Below are 23,858 nucleotides of genomic sequence, written 5' to 3' on the forward strand. Positions count from 1 at the left end.
CCAAGAAAACCCCAAATAGAGTCACAAAGAGTTGTACAGGACTGAAAAAACCCAATATTATAAATACAATTTTATATATTAATTATATATTATATAATAAAATGATATTGTAAATGTTTTATATACTAATATGATGTAATATTGTTGCATAATATTATATACATAATACCTATATCACTACCTACATACACACACACCCCTATGAAACATTCTATAGAGAAGAATTCAGTGTCCTATTCCCAAATGGCCTGGTCTCGGTTCTCTTTACTGATATTTTACTCATTTACAAAGTCAAGCATATTTTATTGAGATTTTTTTTTTGAGATCAGAGTCATAAGTGGAAGGGATCTCCCAAGAAATCTCCAATTATTAGAAAGTTCTTTCTTATATGGAGTTAAACTCTACTTCCCAATAACTTGACATTATTTGTTGTAGCCCTGCCCTTGAGAGTCACATAGAAAGAACAAGCTTATTTCCTTTGGTCCATTATCACCTTTCCGAAGTTTGAAGATCATCTCATATACCTCCATTTACAGTACTTTCTTCTCAGTTCAGTATTTGTATCCCTAGTCCCTTGCACTATGCCTGACACATACTAGACCTTTTAATAAATACTTGTTTAGTTGAAAACAGAGTGGACTGCCTTGGGATACAGTAGATCACTAGAAGAAGTCTTCGGGCAAAAGTAAGATGACCATTAGTCAGGAACGTTAGCGAGAGGATTCTTTTTCAGGTATCAGACAGAAAGGGACCTCAGAGGCCATCTAATAATGAAAAGCTATGTATGATTCCCAAGGCTGAATAACCACCAGTGCCTTTACTTTTCATGATCCTGATTATCCTCCCTTAAATAGGTTCTCATTTGGTAACATCCTTTCTAAAAATGTGGGATGAAGGAGTAAATACAATATTACCAAAACTGTTCTAGGAAGCACAGAACAAAAGGAGACTATTATCTCCCTTGAGATGGAAATGATGCTTCCATTAAGCAGCTTAAGATCAAGTTAAATTTTTAAGGGCTTAGCATAGTGCCTGGCATATAGTACACGTTTAACAAATTTTTAGTCATTGGCCAAATGTGTGTATAGGTCAAAGCATCTGACATGAATTTTCAGAGAATTTCTAAATTCTTTTGTAGTTCCAAAAATTCTCTATAAATAATGCTGTAATAATACTGTATAAAATAAGTCTGATAAACAATACAATCGATTTACAAGAAATATTTTTGTTTAAATAAGCTAAGATTAATGCAGCCTTCCAATATACATGCCACTTATTCACAGTAACACTTAGGAATGTAGCTAGTACAGAAGAGATCATGGTACATTTTTGAGCTCTCCCACCTTTTATAGTGGCAGGAACCATTGTTTTGATGACTCTGCTTCAACATTTTTTTTCCTCTCTGGAAGCAAACTGTTCATATTTCTTATTTCCCCTGGCTATGGCAGAAAGAAGAGATCTCCACCACAACTAGCTAATTCTTAGTGAGGACCTTTTATTAGACTATATGTGAGGCTTAGCCAGTGCCTCCACTTGCAGGGCTATGGGACCTTGAGCCTCTTCCCTTTTTGAAGCCTGGGATGCCTCATCTGTTTTTCCATAGCACCTTATAGGGTTTTGAGGCTAAAGTGAGATAATGTCAATGATTAAAACATTGTATAAGGAACAGGTAAATAACTTCCATCAACTGAATACCTTGGTGCATTTTCTTATACTTCCTAATTACCATATAAGAATTTTCTTAAAGCTTCCACAAATAAGCATGATATAAGACTTTACTATGTTTTCCCTAAGCCTAGCTTCTATTAATCTTGAGTGAGGCCTATAATTGATGTTATGTTGGTTTTCAGTGTATATTTTTATTTTATTTTTCCTTTCAAAGAGATCTCATTTTACAAATATGGCCTCAATTCAGAAGTAGTCTGTATAGCGCATATGCCTATGGAGATTATTTGTAGGTAATTTCCAAGTTATCAAGTTTCTGTGGGTATTTTTAGTCTACTCTTAAGTATGTTTGCTCTGACTCCCTCATACTTTATTTCTTATGATCTGTTCACCTATCATCCATATCATTATACCATGAGAATATATCAGTCCACAAAAACATAAAATTTAAAAAAGAATGACAAATGGGGGAATTCTCATTCAATGAACAACTACTGATTGGGAGCCTACTGTATATAAGTCTATACTGTATACAAGTCTCAGAAGTACTACTGAGACTCTTAGGATAAAGGTGAAGGTATTTTTCTCTTTCTGTAAAAATTAATAACACTAGCTAAATAACAATGTAAAAAACTGTAACTGTGGAACTTCAATAGAATAATCCAGACCAAGGTTTTCAGATCAAATGCTACAAGCTATACATAGATACACACACACACACACACACACACACACACACACACACACACACACACACACACTCTTCATTCAACAAAGGTTCACTAAAAAGTAACTATCTGTAAAGCAATCTAAGATAGAAAAATTTATACAATCCCATATCAAATTGCTTACCATCTCAGGGAGGGGGAGAGGAGTAAGAATTTGGAACTCAAAATTTAAAAAAACTAATGTTAATTGCTTTTGCGTGTAATTGGGGAAAAGAAAATATCATTTAAAAAATAAAAATATATACATACATACATCTATCCAAAATATATCATATATTCATTCCAGAGAAGAGATATAAAGTAACAAATAATAATCACCCATATTTTTAAAAGTCCATTAAATTGTGAGCTCCTAGAGAATAGAGATCATCTTTTTGCCTCTCTGTGTATCCCCAGGGCTTAGAACAATGCCTGGCATGGCATAAAGTAGGCACTTCATAAATTGAAAATATACCAGCTTTCTGCTCTTAAGGTCTTCCCAGTTTGACTGGCCTCGGAATCTGATGAAACCGGGGTTCCGATTCCACTTTTAATATTTACTCGTTGTGATGGGCATGCCACTTAGCTAGTCGGAGGCAGTTCCCACAGCCACATGGTGTGGAAAACAAAACCTATCATATGTGGGTAAAATGTAAGACATTACAAATGGGGCATTATGAAGGAAAAGTGCTTGGCACATAGTTAAGTGCATAACAAATACTTATCTGTCTATAAAGGATGTCATTAACAACATAGAGTTGGAAAAGACTCATGCCATGGGAGTGAGGAGTGACTGATGAGCAGCTGCATAATTCCCAAGGAAGATTCCCATAATGTTAGTGGACCCCTAAGGCAAACTTATGGCAGAGGCCTGTGTGGGTGGGGGGTCTGTATGACTGTCCACATCAGAGATCGCAGATTGACTGTTATAGAACCACAGGATTATTTTGAGAAGCTAACGAGAATATTTGTAAAATGCTTTATAAACCTTAATGTCCTATGTAAAAGTCAGTTATCACTATTATGATTCGTGAGTAACTATAACAGAAGAGTTAAAGATGAAATAAAGTCCTATAAAGCTGGATATGTACATCATTGTTACTAGACCCCATGAATTGGATTTAGAAAACATCTGTGAACTTGGATAATTCTTTTAAACCTTTTAGTGCCTTAAAATTACAAATGTATTACCATATGTAAAATACCTGAAAGTGCTATATAAAGGCTTTACCTATCAGGCTGGGACTCATTCAGGCCAACTACTGGAAATAAGATTTCTGTTTTTAAGATGAGTAGATTTTCTCAATTGTGCATTAATTGCTAAAAGACAAAATTTAATACCTAAGCATACCAGGTATAGAAAGGTAGCAATTTTTAAATGTAAAACACGACCATATCTTTTCTTTTTTTTTTTATTCATTAGCCTGCTTTATTTATGCAAGTGAAAAGTTTTCCATCATAACACTATATTACCAGCAAATAGCAGGGTACGGTCAAGTTATTATTTGCAAATGGAAAGATTTTCCTAAATTAAGTCATATCTTTTCATTTTGTATAAGAAAACTTGATTAAAAGAAAAAAATGACAGAAAATGAAAAATAGCATGTTTCAGTCTGTTCCATCAATATCAGTTCTTTCTTTGGATGTGGATACTATGTTTCATCAATAGTCCATTGGGATTGTCTTGGATCATTGTATTGTTGAGAATAGTCAAGTCATTCACAGTTCTTCATTAAACAATATTGTTGTCTCTCTGCACAATGTTCTCTTGGTTCTGCTCACTTCATTATACATCAGTTCATACATGTCTTACAAGGCAAAAGGTAACAATTTTTGAAAGCACTAATTGAAAAGAAAAATAATTGGGGCGGCTAGGTGGCGCAGTGGATAAAGCACCAGCCCTGGATTCAGGAGTTCCTAAATTCAAATCCGGCCACAGACACTTGATACTTACTGGCTGTGTGACCCTGGGCAAGTCACTTAACCCCCATTGCCCCACAAAAAAAAATAAATAAAATAAAAAGAAATGAAAAGAAAAATAATGACCACAAAAGGGTCAAATAATTTCATTTTCATGTTTTCAACTCAAAAGAAGCTATTTTCAGAAATACTGTGGGTTTTTTTTTTTGTGGGGGGCTGTTATAATGTAGTTCTTATGAAATTTTTTAAGCTAAATATTTTCACAGAAAACAGTGACTGACAGTAAAGTAAGTCTCTGTACTTAAGAAGAAAAAAACCATTTTTATTCACAAATTCCAACAAAACTACTAGTGTGGAGAGAGCCTTAGACTTAAAACTCCAAGTCTACTAGGAACTAGCTCTATGACTTCTGGCAAGTCACCATCTCTCTGAGTCCCAGTGTCCCAGTCTGTGCAATGCAGGGGCTGAAAAAGAAATCTTTAAAGCAGTGGTCTCCAAAGTGTGATCACAAATCGCTATCAGTTTTTTTTAAAAAATCTAAGCATGTGCCCCTCAGTATTCATATGTTTTGCTATGTCTGGAATAACCTGCCTCTTTCCCTCTTTCCCTGCTGAATTCCTAGCTTTTTAAAAGCCTATCTCAAAAGCCACCTTCTCTAGGAAATTTACCCTGTTCCCCCCACCAGTAACAACCTTTCCCCTTCCAATCTCATATAGCATTTTGTTTTATACTTTGAATATAAAATTCCAAACTGTCAGGTAGAATTAGCATATTTTTGGAGTCAGGAAGAATCTTAAATGTCATTAAGTCCAATCTCCACATTTCACAGAATATATAGGTAAGGCACAGAAAGGTTCAGTGAACTGCCTCTACCCCATGATGCCTCCAAATTCCCATTTTTTGCCTGCTACATTAACCACCAATTCTTAGATTCCAATCTAGAAGATCATCCATTTAAACCTAGAAAGGATGTTGGAGGTTATCTACTCCACTCCTTCATTTTATGGAAGAGGAAACTGAGGCCCAGAGGAATTGACTGGTCTAAGGTCACACAGGTATGCAGTCAGAATTTGAATGCAGGCCCTCAAATTCCAAATCCAACATTTTTTCCCCAAAGCCATATGTATGGGCACTGTTCTGAAGCTCTTGGTACACAGGTGTGTGGCAGCCTAAAGCAGTAAACCATCTTGGTCAGAAGCAATCATGTTATCTCTCTGAGGTTCCAAAGTGAAAGTGGATATACATGGAAGCTGAAAACTGCAAAATACCAAATAGAAGTGAGGTTGTAGTGTTATAGCCCAAATTCATCAAAATGAAGTGGCTGAGTAGAAAGAGTACTAGATTTAGAGACCAGAAGACCAGAGGTCAAATTCTACCTCAAAGATTGGAGCTGTCTAAACCCAGCCATGTCGTTTAAACTCTCTCAACCTCAGTTTTCTCTTCAGTAAAATGGAAATGATAACAGTGCCTTACTTCCTAGGGTTGTACGAAGGATCATTAAGTGTATTAATGTGCAAAGTACTTTGCAAACCTTAAACTAAATGTGAGCTAGTAGAGAACGTATCTTCTGAAATACTTCACTGTCAGAAACTGTTATCAGAGGTAGAGATAACAGTACTGCACAGTGATGCTTTTGGCCACCAAATGGGACTCCCCCCTCACTATGAGGCACACAGGCTGTTTGAGTTCTGGGAGATCAATCTCTCCACAGGCCCTCTACCTTCTAGAGTGGTGACTATTAACACAAACTATATTTCAGGCCAATAAAATCTCTTTCTTCCCTGTTTTCCATAGCTTCCAGGTAATAAAGACAATGATAGAGGAAGGAGTCAAGGTAGGGAGAGCAAGACAGCAAGCTTATGTTTATGTGTTTTAAAAGTCAAGACTTTTGTCAGTAAAAGGTCTTACAGACCAATATTGGCTTGCTCCACCTTTAAAACCCCACCACTGAGAGTAGTGCAGCCATCAGGGCTGACAACAGCAGAACTTTTCCCAATTTCCCCCAACTCCCCCACACTTTAGCTAAAAGAAACTTTGTACCCCAATATTTATTAGCCAAAGTATTACCATAAATAGCATAAATGGCCAAGATTCAAGATAAAATTCAACCATTTTATGAACCTAAAGGACAATATTTCTTTTTTGCTCTTAAATAAGCCAACATTCCTGCAGATTTAAGCAAACAAACCAAAGTATGGTGCCTAATATTATAAGTGTATATTTGCATATGCTCTAACATGAGCTGTCAGTAATACATATAAATGTTTAGAAATCTGACTTTTGTACTAGAAAAATAGTCAAAATACCACTATGGCATTAAAACAAAACAACAAAAAGAACACTGTAGAAAAATATCACTTTACCTCTACCATCTCAATCCAAAGACTGACCCTTGGTGATGCTTTAAACAATATAGTGAATCAAAATCAGAAAATGGCTACAATGCAATATTCCATTACATGTGACCTTACTGACAAAGGACATAAATCATGGGTATAAAAAGGACCATAATTTGAAGAAAAAAGTCCTCTCATGTTTACACACAGTACAGTATCTTGACTTGTAAGCCAATGGAAACATGTCAATGAACAGCATGAGGCCTCTCTAGTCTATCTAACATGAAAACACATTATCTAGTATGTAAGTCATGGGAACAGTACCACATTACCTTTCTCAACTTTTTATACTGTTTCTTTTCATATGCTCTAATTCTAGCCCAACTGAATAATTCTCTGCATCCCAAATATATCTTGTCTTTCCTGTTTCTTTCTTTACTCATGCTGTGCCTTAGGCCTGGTACACCTTCCTTCTCCTATTCCTTATTCCTGCTGAATTCCTACTCATCCTTTAAAATCCAACTCAAAAGCCAATTCTTCCAGGAAGCCTTTCCTGGTCTGTTTAGTCAGTATCATCCTTCACCCTAGAGCTCATACAGGATTTTTATGTAAACTCCTTTAACATGCTTATCATGTAATATTATTTCATGAATAGGTCTGTGGAGTGAGTTTCATGAGGCCAAGGGCTATGTTTAATCTATATTTTGTTAATTTCCCTAGCACCTAGCACAGTGTTCAGCATACAATAGGTGATGAATGTTTTTTTTAATGTTTACTTTTGTTTGTTTGTTTATTTTATTTTATTTTTTTGCAAGGCAACGAGGGTTAAGTGCCCAGGGTCACACAGCTAGTAAGTGTCTAGTGTCTGAGGCTGGATTTGAACTCGGGTCCTCCTGAATCCAGGGCTGGTGCATTTATCTACTGCACCATTTAGCTGCCCCCTGATAAATGTTTTTTGAATGAATGAGCAGGTTAAAGAAATCTTACCATGCCAGGACCCTTGCCATGAAAAAATGCTTTTGATAAGTGAAGATATATTTCCACAAAAGATGTCAATAAGTTCTACTTCCTCCCTCTTTCCCAATTATTCCAAGCTTAACACTGCCTTTATCAAGTTGTGAGAATGAAGAGGTGGAAAGGGGAAAGGACAATGCTAGGAGTGAAACGGATAGTGACTTCTTCTCTTTCTCCAAAATTCCATTCAGTGACTTGGCTAAGAGGTTTGTGATGAGCCATCCATGAATAGAGAAAAGAATAATCAATCAATTTTACAGTTGTCAGAGCACCTTTTCTCTCCTGTTTTATGAATTTTTATAAAAAGTGTTGAGCAAAGAAAAGACAAACAATAAATCTTTATTGAACAAAACCCAATTTTGTCTGTCCATCATTTTCATTAAATGGGTTGGTCATGTGGTAAATGCAAGGAATAAACTGATAGAGAGTCTGTAGATTCCGCTAATATCAAAGCCATAATAAACACAAAGCAAAGAAGTCCTCCCTCCCATCCAAATTTGGAAAGGCCCCCAGTGGTGAATCTAATGGATAAGAATCCAAACGGATGGAAAGATGAGTATAAACTTCATTCAGGAAAGAACACCTACATCAATCTGATTACATATCCATGAGAGTATTAGAGAAGTCTTCCCAGAAATGTCATTATTACCCTCTACTGGAAGATAGGAAGCTGAAAGGAACTATTCAGAGCACAAGTGTCAGAAATATCTTTATTCCACTCTCAACCTTTCTTTTCTGTACATCTTCCCCCATGATCATTTTTCATTTCTTTGTCTCACTAAGAATCTGTCACTAGGATTCAGATTGGCAAGGAAAACAGCTCTAGTCAGATTATACACTATTTTGTATATTTTTACATGAATGCGTGCTTCCAATGGAATATATAATAAAGACCTGACAACTAATCTAAATGAAGTAGCATTTTAAAGCTCCTATCCCAATAGAATTCTCAAGAAAACAATAGTCCCTAAAGGTAATAAAACAAGAGTCAACCTAAAATGTTTAGTTCTAGAATAAAATAAGGGGAGTCAGGATTTTATTAGCCCAGTATGTCTAATATATTCATAAAGTGATTTCCTTCAGTGATTAAAAATAGCAGACAAATCACTTCTCTGCATTGGCATAATACCACAAGTGGTGTAATACCACAGGCTATTTGCCATCGGGCCCATGTCTGCTCCCTCCGTGCTTGTCCCGGAGGCAGGGAGCCGCCCTTAGTCTACAGTCTTTTCCTGCTCTTTTAACAGCCACAGTAACCTTTTGTATCCTTCTTTCATTGGCCACATTCTGCCAAGGCTTCAGGGAGTAGATTCCTAGACAGGACTTGCTTGTAGCAATTTCTATTTGAGCACCCTAAATGATTTTACTGACGCCCCAGTGGTTACCTACCTGCTGAGTCAGTAGCTAGCATTGGTTTTTATTCCAACAGCTGTTCATTCTACTCAGTGACTGTTATAAGCCTTCTCTCTTTTTAAAATGATACATTTTATTTTATTTGAATGAAAGAATTAATAACAAGTGAAATACCCCTGCATATTTTGTAAAGATAGGCTTCATAATAATCAACTTACCAGATTTTAGAATTTTTAGTTTGAAGGGACCTTAGACATCATAACATACAATTTACTCATTTTAAAACAGAGGAAACTAATGCTCAGAGCCATTAAGTGATTTAAGATCAGTGTTTAAAGGAACTTCAGCAATCATCTAGTCCAACTTCCTCATTTTACTGATGATAAAATTTGGGCCCAAGGAGATTATGTAACTCCAGCACCCAATGCTAAAAAACAAACTGATTTTTACAAATCAGCCATACTGATAAATTTGCTGTACTTCTCTATCCTAATGAAAATGACTTCTGAATGATACAAGCTATGAAACAGTTAAAGAAGTTTCTGAATAAATAAATAATACAGTAATATAGAAGCACCCTGAAAAGTTCAGCACTTCACATTCTCATCCAGTGTAAGTAATTCTTTGCCACTTTGTGTCTTCTTTTATTTCAGTATTCCCTGAAAGGGGCATAATTTTCTTACCATTCTGAGAAATTGTGCCTTGAATGATTTGGAGTCACTATTTTTCCCACTGGCATCATAAAACCAATCCTCTGCTTGGCATTTCTACATTTGACTGGCCATCTCTTGTCATCTAGCTGCTCTCTCTCATTCTCCCAATTAACTCCCCACAATCCAGCATATTGATTGGCACATTACACTATATATCAAGACCTCCATAGAAAAAATGAATTTTTAACTCTGCACTAATTGTATGTGGGAGTTCTTGGTGATTTACCATAGGGTTTCCAAGGACAGAACACACTGAGATGAGAAAGGACAGACAATGAAGACATCATTTAATCTTAGCACCTGATACCCAATACTCTTTCTATTCAATTCAATTAAATGAATATTTATAAAATATTAGCTATGTGAAATGTCATGTGCCCAGCCCTAGGAATACAAAGATGAAGCACTGGTATGTACTCTCAAGAAGCCTACAATCCAGTGGGGAAAGGAGATAGAAGATACACAATCATATATAACAACTTGTTCAGCCATTCCCTAATTGATGTATGTCCTCTTAGTTTCTAATCCCTTGCCACTACAAAAAGAGCTGCTATAAATATTTTTGTATAAATAGGTCCTTTTCCCTTTTTAAAAAAAGCTCTCTGGGTTACAGAGCTTGTAGTGGTATTACTAGATCAAAGAGTATGCACAGTTTTATAGCCCTTTGGGCAGAGTTGCAAATTGCTCTCCAGAATGGCTATCAAACCAATTCTACCAATAGTTCATTAGATTATTTCTTTAGAAGAATATTTCTGCTTGAAAGCTATCACCTTATAATCTCTTAAGGGTTAACTCTGGAATGTTCTACAGAATATAGTTTATGTTTTTGTCCTTGAATAGTCACAAGAAACCACATGAAGTCCTCCTCTACAAATTCCTCTGTGATATCCCCCCCCTTCCCTTTTTTGGCAGAGAAGAGTGGTATCAGGGATTGTGTAGGGCAAGGCACTTGTATAATCAGTGTTCTACATTGTATTTATACAACGTGAAGCCTGAGCATGTATAATAAATAACAACAATAATAAAATAAATACAATAAAAATTAAAAATAAACCAACTAAAAAATAACTTACTGTGTACAGGCACTGTGCTAAGTGGTTTATAATTATCTCATTTGGTCCTCACAATTGCCATAGGAGAAAACCCCATTTTATAGATAAGGAAATTGAGGCAAAGAGATGTTAAGTGACTTGCCCAGGGTCATACAGCTAGATAGCTGAGACTGTATTTGAACTCAAGGTCTTCCTGATTCAAAACCCCAGCCCTATACCTCTGTCCTCAAGACAACTCTCTAAGACTAAATTGCAGAGAAGGTGATGATTAACATTGGAAGGGGGAGCTTCCTTACCTAGGAATTCCTTTTACCAATGAAATCACAAAGTCAATTTCAATTCCTGTTAAATTCATATTATTAGTTGACTGAAGAAATCATATGCAGATGCTTACATGAAATAAGTAGGTAGCTTTAAAAATGCTTTGTTTTGTTTTGTTTTGCAAATTAGATGTTTAAAAATAAAGAACCAAATCTTTCAAAAACTGGATGCCTTTTGCAAATGTTCAAACACTGCATGAACAGGGGATTTAGTGTGTGTGAGAATTATATGTTAAAAGATAGAAGAAACAACATTTTCTTAGCACCAGTAAAAGCCATCTAAAGCAAATTTGTTTTTAAAATGAAGGTGCTATTGATACTTGCCCAACAGAAAGGGGAGATAGCATGAAATGCTGGTACAATGTAAAAAAGGATTTGTTCAAGATCACACAGCTAGTCAGGTAAAATAATCTAATACATACCTCATCCAGAATGGGAGGTAATGTAAGACAATGTTCCTCATGTAGTCTTCATGTATTCCAGTCACATTAATTGACTGAAGTCACTTAAGGATGAACTGGAACCCCTGAGAGAATGACCAAAATGAGAGGGGGGGAGGCCAGCCTGTGGGGGAGCTTCTCTATGAAGGCTGTAGAGTGTGAGATTAAAATTGGATATTAGATCATAAATCTACCCTACTTAACCTTTCCCTTAATTTATCTCCCAGACTAGTAAATGGAAGAAGCTTCTGGTTTTCTAGATAGAGCTTTTATTGTATGGTAGTCACAAGGTGATGTTGATTAGAAGGATAGGAAAGTAGAAATACAATACAAATCGTCTTAAGTCTAGGCTTAGTCTATATTCCATATAAAACTCACCAAAAGCGGAAGGCCACCTTTGGGGCGAGAGACTGAGTCAAGCGCATACTGTTAACCGAGAGCCAGGCCGAGTCAAACTCCAGTCCGCGTCTGTCTGTGCAGCGCAGCCAGGAGATCAGCGGAGCAGCTTCCGTTCTCTCCTTGCCTTTTAAGCTCGCACCCCGCAAGTCGAGTGCTCAGCAGGCAATCTGGCCTGCGTCGCAGGCGGACTGGTGTGTGTAGCTCATGCTGTTGGTCTCCTCCCCAAAAGGGTGGTCCTAAAAAAAACCTGGCGTCTCTCCATTATCTAACCGACGGTTAAAACTTTTTACCACATTCCCCCCTTTTGTTCCTCAAGAAACAAAATATTTCCTTGACGGAACTAAAATTGGGCTGATGTTACTTGCCTTATGGAAACTTTACTGTCCCCAACTGAGATTACAGATATTATCTCAGCAGGAAATGCCCTTGTTGCGAAGGGTAAGGCCGATGTGGAATGGCCTCTAAAGGATCCAGAGTGGAATTATAATAATGATAGGGATTTCCAAAGATTAAAAGATGCTAGAGAAACACTTCTGAAGGAAATGGAATCTTGCTCTAGAAAACTGGAAAACTGGCGGAAATTTTTAAGCCTACCTCAGGAGGCTAATGAAAGACCAAACAGATTTTATGATAGACTTTGTGAGGCCGCTAGACAGTACACCAGATTGGATCCAGTAGATTTAAGAGATTCCTATATCGTTCTCAACACATTTGTTTATAATTCACTGCCAGAAATACGCAGATACTTTCTGAAACAATGTCCAGACTGGAGAACTCTCACAGTAGATAGGATTAAGGAACTTGCAAATTATGTCTTTGACTCACGTGAGGAAGGTCCAGATCACCCTAAACAGAGCATTCTGGCACCGGCGATTCCTAGTCAGCCATGTGAACACCGGAACAAGGACGCTAAGGTGTGTTGTTACTGTTGTAAGGAGGGGCATGAATTGAGAGAATGTAGGACTTGGAGAAGAAATTCTAATTCTAATTACAGGTGAAATCAAAATAGAAATAGATCTTTTTGGAGGAATACAGTAAGGCAGTACCAGAATAATGGTAACCAAGGTCCCCCTCAGAGGAGGACACAGGAATGACGGTGTCTTGGGGAGGAATGGAACATAGATAATAAAAGCCATATATTCTCCACTCCCCACTTCCTGCATATTTCCTCTCTCCACATCGCCACATCTTCTACTCCTCCTTCTCCTTCTGACATTTGAAAATCTCACAAGAGAAAGGCAGGGAATAATCACATGGAATGAAAAAGCAGAGAGAGAGGACTATCAGGAAGGTCTCTCAAGCAGCTAAAGTCACTCAACCTCATCCAGAGGTTGGATGCCTCCCAACTAGAACAGAAATAGAAAAACTCTCTGGCTGCATAGTAAACCAAGAAAACAAGGAAAGGGGGAGCAGGTTGCCTTTTCACTCTCGATGATAGAGTAAGTTTGACTGTCTAAGAAAATACACAATAAAGATGTCAATAAAAATAAGTTGAAAATGTTAAAAAAAAAATCAGTACACAGAGACACACAGTCCCAACCATTCTCCTTCATAGAAACCTCTTTGTATAAGCTCTGTAGTCTTGAAAATAGTAGAACTGGTAAAAATGTTATTCAAGTGCTGTGAAGGTGTCCCCAATAAAGGAAGGCAGTGTGGGTTAGTGGAAAGTACAATTAATCAACTTTAGAGATCTACTCTGGGAGGAGACACTTTAGTTCTCTGGGCTTCAGTTCCTACATCTAAGAAATTAGGGGGTTAGACTAGATCAGGGTTTCTAGAAGCTAAGCTCTAAGGGAATTTGGTGTCCTATAGGATGTGAGAAGAGCTCTGTAAGAAAACTTCAGCTGCTTCTGCTGAAATACTAGGAAAGATGATCAACTTTGAGATCATCTAGTAAGCATAACACTGGAATTGGTAACCATGATCACTTTTTGTCAATTTATCTCTATTTTCTCCTTCCCTGGATTAATGGGGTACATTAGCCAGGCTTCTTTTCATTTTTGATTATGAAATTTAATTTCTCCCCCTTCCAGGGGCAGCTAGGTGGCACAGTGGATAGAGCACCAGCCCTAGAGTCAGGAGGACCTGGGTTCAAATCCGGCCTCAGACACTTGACTTATTAGCTGTGTGACCCTGGGCAAGTCACTTAACCCCAATTGCCTCGCCAAAAAAAAAATATATATATATATATATATATATATATATATATATAAATTTCTCCCCCTTCCAGTATTCCTATTTAAGACAGTGGTTCTTACTATAGTATTTTCCTTTTAGAAATCAAGAACACAGATTGTTAGAATGTAATCTACTAGAACCAGCTCACCCCTTGGCCCTCTATCTAATTTAATGCACTATGTGACCCTTGAAGATATTAGGGTTCTGAAGGAATATCTGTTTCTACTCCCCCTATTAGAATATAAACACATTGTGATTGTATAGCCCTTTCCAATGGCTCAAACAAAAGTTTCTCTTGATTCCTCTCTCTGCATTTCAAAGTTTCCAATAAACTTTGGTCTTTCATCAGAAATATTTGAAAGTCCAGTGCTCCACTAATCTTCCATTTTCCCCCACTAAGACTATACTCAGGTTTACAGGGTAAATTATTCTTGGTGATAAGCTTTATCATTTTCCTTTTTCAATACCATATCTCAAATTTTCTTGTACTTTATAGGAGTACTTTATGGGTATGATCTGGTATGATCTTGACTGGAGTTGTTGGGTATTTGAACCCTTCTTTTTCATTTGTTGGGAATCTCTAGATTTTGGCTATGATATTCCAGAGAGCTTTCGTTTTAGTCAAGTCAACAAACATTTATTAAGTGCCTATTACATGCCTGGCCCTGTGCTAAATGCTGGAGTTCCAAAGAATTCAGGACATGACCAGTGGATTCTTTCACTTGGCCCTCTGGTTCTGGACAGTTTTCATTTATGATTTCTTGAAGTACCATGCATAGGTTTTTTTTCCTGGTAATAGTTCTCAGGGAGTCTGATGATTCTTAAATAATCTCTCCTTGACCAATTCTTTGGCTCAGTTGTTTTTGATAGCAGTTATCTAAAAGTCTCTTCTAATTTTCCCCATCTTTTGATTTTAATTTAATTTTTTCTTGTTTTGTAGAATCACTGATTTCTATTTGGTTTATTCTAATTTTCAGAGAATCCATTATTTGGGGAAGAGTTTCCACCTTCTCTTATAAGTTATTTATTCTCCTTCTAGTTCTTTCCTCTGGAACTCTTATTTTACTTATAATTTCTTTTTCCCCCCCTGAGTTGGGTTTATTCCCCCCTCATTTCTTTCAGTTACTTTTGTAGTGCTTGTGACCAGACTAATTTTTTTCCTCCCTAAAATTGGGCTTGTAATTAAATAATGAAGATGAAGAGTTGTTCTCTTCATCTTAGTTTGTCTCTCAGGTAACTCTAGATCCATGTTATTTCTTCACTTAGTATCTTGTTCATTCACAGTTCCAAACTTAGTTTATGATTTGGTACTTTGTCTCTGGGCTACCTGCACTCTTCGGTGGACTGGTAGAGCCTTGTTTGAGCTTGACTTCATTTGCATAGCTCATAGAAGACTTAGAGATGGGAGAGACATTAAAAATACCTTGGAGGCCACTGAGTCCAAACTTCTCGTTTTTTAAAGATTAGAAATTAGAGCAGAGTGGTGTGGTGACTTGCCCAGGGTCACACATCTAATTGAAGTCTGGGCTGGTATGTGAGCCTACATATTCCTGACTCCACCTCTATTCATTACACCATGCTGCTGGCTTCTGCTTCCTCCAGTGTTTCTGTATTCAGAAAAGCCACAGGTTTTGGGCCTCTTTGGCACCTCCAGGTTTTGAATGCTGCAGCCTTCTGGCAACAGAGGGGCATCTGGGTTGGAAGGCTGACAATCCCCAGCCCTCTGTCCTCAGTCAGCACTGTCGGAGGTCACCCTGCAGTTTGTCATTTGAGGAAGTTTTCCTGCCCCTGGGCACAGAATCCTGGCTGTGGGCTTCAGATGCTCCCGGCTCATCTCTGATCCATGTTGACACACTGCTGCCTTATTTACTTGTGTTCTTTCTGCCTCATCTAGTATTCTTAGCTGGCTTCTTGTACATCCCTGGGCTAGAGAAGCCTTAGTTTACTTTGTTTTGGGATTTCTTGATCATTATTCAGTCTACTACTCTTTTGAGCTCTTGGCTGGATGGGAACATGTATGGGAGCTGAGCTTTTCTCTCACTCTGGTCCACCCAGGTCCACCCTGTCCTTGCCTGAAGATCTGCCATCTTAGCAGACCTCCCAGATTTGATGCTCTTTGGGCAGGGATTGTGAAGGGTTGTCTGCATGCCATAACAATGACTTTGAGTGAGCTCAGACATTTGAGCATATGCCATCCTCTTGACCAGCAACTGTTATTATTCTTGCCTGCAACACATCCTATAACACATGTCTACTTACACTTTCTACTTTCACCTTTGCCATCAAGGCTGCTATCACTTATATCATTGTACCTTCTCTGACAGGCCCAATCCCCAATATTTCATTTCTTCTTAGTTTAGGCCTTCAATAGGCCAAGGGTTATAAGTTTAAATAACCAAGACTGTTAGAACTGTGTGCTAAGTAAAAATATAAGGCTCTGACTAAGGACTTATGGACTTCTCCAGAGGGCTAAGGGAACATAAGTGGTGGTAAAACATTGTAACAACTATTTTGGAGGCCTTCCTTCCTCATTTCACTTTCAGGTTAAGAGTTATGTTGTATACAGTTGAGATGGCAGGATTTCTAACCTCTTGTTACTTGTAAGGATTTTTTAAAATCTCTGCACAATCTTCAGTAATCTACTGATCCCTCTGAGGTCCTTTCCATTTCTAGATCTAGATCAAGAAATAAGGTGGCTGAGAATGTAAATAGCCCTATGTTGATCTGAACCTGCATCTTTTTTTTTTAAGGCAATGGGGGTTAAGTGACTTGCCCATGGTCACACAGCTAGTAAGTGTCAAGTGTCTGAGGCTGGATTTGAACTCAGGTACTCCTGAATCCAGGGCCGGTGCTTTAACCACTGCACCATCTAGCTGCCCCTGAACCTGCATCTTAATTCAAAGACTTAAAATAAAAGAGCATTAACCTTTTCTTCTTTCAGATGAGAGATGGGTTGTCTCTTCTGTTGAGACATTGTTTCCCCTTAAATGTCCTGCCTTTAAATTGCATGTTACTTTCTATTTGTATTAATTAATCCTTAAAGGCTTCCTTCCATTCCTCTTCCACTCCCCAACCTTGTCTTTCTTCCCCTTCTACTTATCTCAGATGTGATGCTCATTATTCCTACCTATCCTGTATTTTTATTTCTTCTAGGTTGAGGTTCCATACAAAAAGGGAGAATACCAATAGCAAAAGAGAAAGGAAGGCATCACTCCCAGATGTGCTAGAGGACCATCTGTTTACATAGATACTAAAAAGCAGCATGGTACTGTAGAAAGGGTTGTATTTGGATGCAGAGGACCTGGGTTCAAATCCCAACTCTGTCACTTACTACCAATGTGACCATTGAAGTCAACCTTTCTGGGCCTCACTATCTCAGTTGGCTCATCTGTAAAATAAGGGGACTGAACTGGTTGGTCTCTAAAGTCTCTTCTAGATCTAAAATCTCTGAGTACCAGCCCTAGCATTCCAGTGAGAATACTGTCCAACTCTCCCCCTGCCCCACACTTTGTACATAGGATGATTACTTCTTGTATCTCATAAAATTCATATTGTCAAAAGTTTCTGATATTTAACAGAATCCTTAACACTACAAATTTATTCTTATTTTCCTAATCTACCCCTAGTAAAAAGCAATCAGTTGCTCTTTTTTCCCTGTATGGTATGCTACTTTAGACTTGTTTTTGCTTTCCAGGTTAAAAACCCCTAACTCTTTTGATGAGTGTTTGAGGAAGTAGAAAAAAGTTAAAGTTTAAAGTCATGTTGACAGTCAATAAATACACACGTGCGCATGGGTACACACGTATACACGTATACACACACACACACACACACACACACACACACACACACACAAAAACACGCTGCCAAACAGGAGCACTGTCACAAAATGCTGGAAAATCAAATGAGTCTCACTAAATGGGTTATTTATGCTAGGCTTCTGTTAAATAATCAATGTGTCTAAACAAGCTTAAGCTTGGGGTTTTTAAATTTAACATTTCTATGCAGAAAAGTATTTTCCTCTAATGGACAAATATGAACTTTCCAAACTCCAACAAGCTATTCCTTTGCTAAGACATCCACTTATTGACTCCTGTACACCTACAACATGCTTTATCAGTAGGATGCTGGCACAGATAGCACTTAACTATTTAGGCCTAACCAAGGCTATAATTTTTTAAAAAACACCTTCCAGTTCTATCAGGTACAGTTATAAGTTATAAGTTCTATTAATAGAGATAAAAACTCAATAAATATTATAAAATAATATATTTAAGTAATTCCTTTTAGGCAGAAAGGCCAATATCATAAGAATGAAGGTGGGAGTTTGGGGTGAGGGGAAGCCTCTGGAAGCCAAGGAGTCTAGCATTCATACAAATTACTGGAACAACAGGAAGAACTATTAGTCACAGAATTATAATCATAGAATATAACAATAAACAATGGCTTTTCCCAGAGTGGGGGGTAACTAACTTTCTGCTAAGGAAATATTCAATTCTTCATAAGAATCCTCAAAAACAGAAGGTGGAGAAGGGGCCAGATGGGACTTCCAAGGGATGAAGAAGAGCCCTCAAAGCAGGGGAGAAAGGTATAGAGGGCAGCCTCTGGCATGTCTGATTTCCTCAGCTTGTCATTTTTAAATACCAGAAATAAGCCTGCTAAGGAATCTTGCCCCAGAGCTTACCTGTGCATATTCTCTCTCAATTGCAGCCTTCTTCTGACTGAATGTCCTAAAAAAGAACAAATATTTATTACAAAAATAAGCAAATAAAATCAGAGAGAAAAAAAACACCCCAACCTATGAAACAGTCTTTGTAATTCACCAAGGAGAAAAGGGAAAATTGCAGAAAAGAATTTCATAATTTTAATGGTAAATAAGTTTATCAATCATCAACATACAGCAACACTAAAACTACTCCACTCTAATGATTTACCAGACTGACTCAACTCAAAGGGTAATATAATTGAGGACTATGATTCAGCCCAAAATATTCACATGTCAAAGTGAATATTTTGAGTTGGAAGGTGGGTTTTTTCCCCCAAATAGGAAAAGGATAGTTGTAGACACATCAAGGAAGAACCAAAATCTCTTATTTTTCACTTTCATTTGGCTTTACCAATACTGACACATCATTATTCTGCCACTGGAAAAACTGAGTACTTAGAAATCATTGAATTCTTACAGGCCTTTTAGATGTAAACACACTATAAAGTAAGGGTTCTTAATCTGGGGTCCATGGACCCCCCCCCAAGGAGTCTACTGACTTCAAGACAAGATTTCAGGGAGTCTAAGAACTTTGACAAGGATAAAAAATGACACTGATATTTTCACCAACCCTTTACTGAGAATTTGTTTCAATTATTTAAAACCATTACTCTTACAAGGGGTCCACAGGCTTCAGTAGGCTGACTGCCAAAGGTGTCCATGGCACAAAAAATGTTCAGAATTCCTGCTAGAGTGAAACATCTGTTTCTAATACTGTACTAGAAATAATAAGGAGGAGGAAAACTCCATAGAAAACTTCCAAGACTCATGACTGCTTAGGGGTATTTAAGGTGACTTATCTACAGTTAAGTTTGTATGCAGCAAATTTCTTCATTATATGAATTTGAGCCAAAAGATTTTCTCACGCTTCTCTGAACAAGATCATGAAAACAAATTGTTATAGCCACTTCAAACAGCAGTCTTCCTATATTTCTGCATTTTAAAAAATTCATTTCATCCTTGTGTCTTTTCTCTACCAACACAAATCACAAACCTTTCCACACTAGTAGACATCTGTAGTTAATATTACCAAAAATTAATAATAATTAAATCATGACCTAGTGCCCAACCCTCACTATAATGTACTTAGCTTGTCTATCCACTTCCAGGTTATCTCACCAAGCTACATGAGGTGGCCTACACTCTGGCCAGAGTCCTGATGTACCCCAACCCACCCACCACAACTCTGTATTCTACCCTTGTATCTCTCTGCTCTGAACAGTAAAGTTTTACCTTATCTTGCCTAGAACTTCCTGGTTCCACACTGCTGTGTGTAGCTTACCACTCCCGCCCTCAAAACCCACTTTTTAACTGCTTTTTATATGCTGTCTTCACCTATTAGACTGTGAGCTCCTGGGGAGCAAGGACTGTCTTATTTGCCTATATTTGTATCCTAGTGCTTCGCATTGTGCCTGGTACACAGTAAACATATAATCCATCGAGCTAATCTAATTAGTTTATCTATCGATCAATCCTAGTTTGCTCCCGTGGGTGTGAGTATTATATCTTTGTCAATGCTCAGATCTTTCTATCCAGGCCTAGACTCTCCTCTGAGCTCTCTAGTCCCACATCACCAAATGCCTTTTGGATATCTCAAAATGAATGTCACACAGGCATCTCAGCATCAACATGTACACAACAGAACTCATTATCTTTTCCCCCAAACTCTTCCTCTTTCTAGCTTTCCTATCCCTGTCAAGGGCATTACCATCACTAGCCCAGTCGAGCAGGCTCACAATCTTAGTTTCATCCTTAATGGACTCCTCACTCAACTCAGCCTACCTGACCAATCTCTTGTCAAGTCTTATTTCTGTTGTCATGACTTCTCTCACCTCTGTGCCCTTCTCTCTTCTGAGCCACATCCTGGTATGCATCCTCATTACCTCACAACCACACTATTGCAAGAGACTTCTTGGTTGGTCTCCTTGCCTCGAGTCTTTTCCCATTTCAATCCATTCTTCACTCAGCTACCAAAGTGATTTTCCTAAAGTACAGGCTTGACCATGCCAACACCCCCTCACCCATAATAAACCCCTGGGATCAGATATAAAATCCTGCTGGGAATTTAAAGCCCTTTATAACCTGGCCCATTTCTAGCTTTCCCATCTTCTTAGACTTGACTCCCCTCTACCTCCTATATGATTCTGCTACACTGGCCTAATTACACAGGATTTCCCAACTCCCTGCGTTTTTACTGGTTCACTCTCATGCCTGAATGCTCTCCCTCCTCACCTCACTCAGCCTCCTAGCTTCCTTGGTCTCCTTTAATACTCAGTTCAAATGTCATCTTCTACAAGAGGCCTTTCCTGGTTGGTTGGTCCCACATTCCATCCTCCTCCCTACTACTAGTGACTTCCATTTATAGTGCACAGCATATATCTTATATGTACCTGGTTATCTATGTGTTGTCTCCCTCATTAGAATGTGTTCCTCAGGGCAGGGACCAGGTTTTTCCATTTCTTTGTATTCCCAGGCTTTAGCACACTGCCTGACACAGAATAAACACTAAGTATATGCTTGCTAATGACTCTTGATCAGTCTGTCTGTCCTGTTAGCCTCTGCACCTTAGTAGAACCTGTTAATGTTTATATTCATCCAGCCATAGCCTTTAAGAACCTTATCTTAAAGGCCACAATGAAACATCCAAAGAAGATTTATTCTAACAGAAAGAAACTACATTATTCCTTTTTCCCATCTGCATGATTTTTCCCTCCCCAAGTTGGAATTGGGATGAAAAAAGTTGCACAGGTTCTCAACTAATACTATTTCACCACCTTCAAAACCAACCCACGGTGAAAAGACATTCAGTGTATCCTAGGATGCACAACTAACACAAATTAGCTGATACTTTCACCTGGTAGGCCCTGCAGGATTCTGGGATCCCAGGGCCATCAACTGATAGTTGTAAGGAATTGTAGAGATCATCCAGTCCAACTCCTTCATTTTACAGAGGCCTAGGTGAGCTCTCCAAATGTCTGGTCTGTTTATGGTCGTACAACTGGCTGAAAGGTGTCAAGAATCTAAGCTTCCATTAGGCTTGTTGGGTGACTTTTGTTGTAAGCAATTGATTCAATAGAGCAAAATATCAGCTTAAAGGCTCTTTTCCAACAGGGTGCCTTTCATGTATATATGTCAAGATCCCTTGAAAAAGGTAACAACAGAGATAACTGGTTCAGGAAATTCTAGTTATTAATATCAGTGAAGAATAAAACAGGCTTGTCAAGGGTGTTTGCTACCATCATGGAGGATGTCTAGCACCCAGAACAAGTCAGAGAGATTCCCTACAGATGGTGCAATGCTGCAGATACTCCTGTTTGTAAATAACTTTGTTCTGATTGTATCAAGTGTCGGATCACCATGTCCATCAGTACATGTGTCCTGAACACTGTAAATGGACAATGAGTTAGGCTCATAACTGGATTGAAAGAGAGGAGAACAGGGGCAGCTAGGTGGCGCAGTAGATAGAGCACTGGCCCTGAAGTCAGGAGGACCTGAGTTCAAATCTGGCCTCAGACACTTAACACTTACTAGCTGTGTGACCCTGGGCAAGTCACTTAACCCCAATTGCCTCACCAAAAAAAAAAAAAAAAGAAAGAGAGGAGAACAGGTTGGATTACCTTAGGCAAAGTGAACAGAGCTTTTAATGATGCTAAGCTCCCTGAAACAAAGCCCTTGCTTTAAAAAACAAAACCCCTTTTTTTGGTCTATATTGAATATTTACCCTTTTTAAAAATATTTTTTTCAACTATCAAGCAAAAATATTAGCCATGCCCCAAAATGTGTGCCTCATTCTGAATATTAATCTCTTACTTCTCTGTCATGAGTTGGATAGTTTTCTTTAGTACCTCTGGAATCATGATTGATCAGAGTTCTTAAATTTTTCAAAATTTTGTTTTGTTTTGTTTTTTACAATATTGGTTTTATAATATAAATTGTTCTCCTGGTTTTGTTTACTTTACATCAGTTTATACATGTCTCCCCAGATTTCTCTGAAATTGTCTCTTCATTTCCAATACATTTACACAATGTCCTTCTGGTGAAGCTATATGGATGTGTTATACAAAACCAGATTCTCAAAATTGTAAAAATTTAGGAATCCCAACAGGCAACACCTAGCTTTGGGGTACACTTGATTTAATCTCTACTTTATAACTAAGGTTTATTTGCTTAGACATTAAAAGACATTAATTAGATAGTCTTGAAGTCAGGAAGATCCAAGTTCAAAGTTACTTCTAACAGTTACTATCTGAGTGACTATGGGCAAATTACTTAAACTCTTGCTCTCCCTTTTCACATGTAAAATGGGAACTCTGAACTAGATTTTCTCTGAGCTCCTTTCTATCTCTAAATGTATGATTTTTATCTCTTTTAACTTGGCATCAAGTCATTCTCAAATGGAAATGTCTTAGTAAATAATCTGCAAGAAAAAAGAACTTAGGTTTTAAAAAAATCTTTAAAATATGAATAATAAACAATCTAAATAGAAGACACAGTATTTACAACTGTCATGAAACATACAGGTGTCTCCTTAGTCCTCCCTTTTTCCAGTGGAAGAAAATTAATCATGTTGCCAAAAATGACATAGTACCCAATTCTTAAGTTTTTGTATTTTTATGTTAGCTTTTAACATACGGGATTAATCTAGGAAAACAGCCAAGGTAAAATTAAGTAGAGTTTTTCAAGCAAAGGATATATTACGCACTTTGAATATTGTTCTAATGGTCTGAATCTTGTATTTTTGAAAGGAATTCCTTTGTCCAGTCAGCACTACAGAGTAGCAATTCAACCTCACTTGCCCACCTGCCCAAAAAGGAAGATGACTTCCCTCTGGAGGAAAGCTCCACTAGTGTATTTAAAAAGAAATAAAAAACACAATTCAGTTTTGTTTTAAAAGTGTGGTTTAAACATTGTGTGTTGATCAACTGTGATAAGACTTGACTCTTTTCAGCAATACAATGGTCCAAGATAGTTCCAAAGGACTCATGATGGAAAATGC

The 23,858-nt window shown here is 37.7% G+C and overlaps 1 protein-coding gene across 5 annotated transcripts in view; it reads right to left on the minus strand.

Annotated features, from left to right (window-relative positions):
* Positions 1-23,858, minus strand: part of FCHSD2 (FCH and double SH3 domains 2) — a 354,314-nt gene that overhangs the window by 260,326 nt on the left and 70,130 nt on the right. For all 5 annotated transcript variants that reach the window (XM_043992382.1, XM_043992381.1, XM_043992379.1 and 2 more), the window contains exon 3: positions 18,782-18,827. In XM_043992382.1, the coding sequence (XP_043848317.1) occupies positions 18,782-18,827 (46 nt within the window). The remainder of the gene's footprint in view (positions 1-18,781; positions 18,828-23,858) is intronic.

This window comes from Dromiciops gliroides, chromosome 3 (assembly GCF_019393635.1).
Source record: "Dromiciops gliroides isolate mDroGli1 chromosome 3, mDroGli1.pri, whole genome shotgun sequence".
Classification (NCBI taxonomy): domain Eukaryota; kingdom Metazoa; phylum Chordata; class Mammalia; order Microbiotheria; family Microbiotheriidae; genus Dromiciops; species Dromiciops gliroides.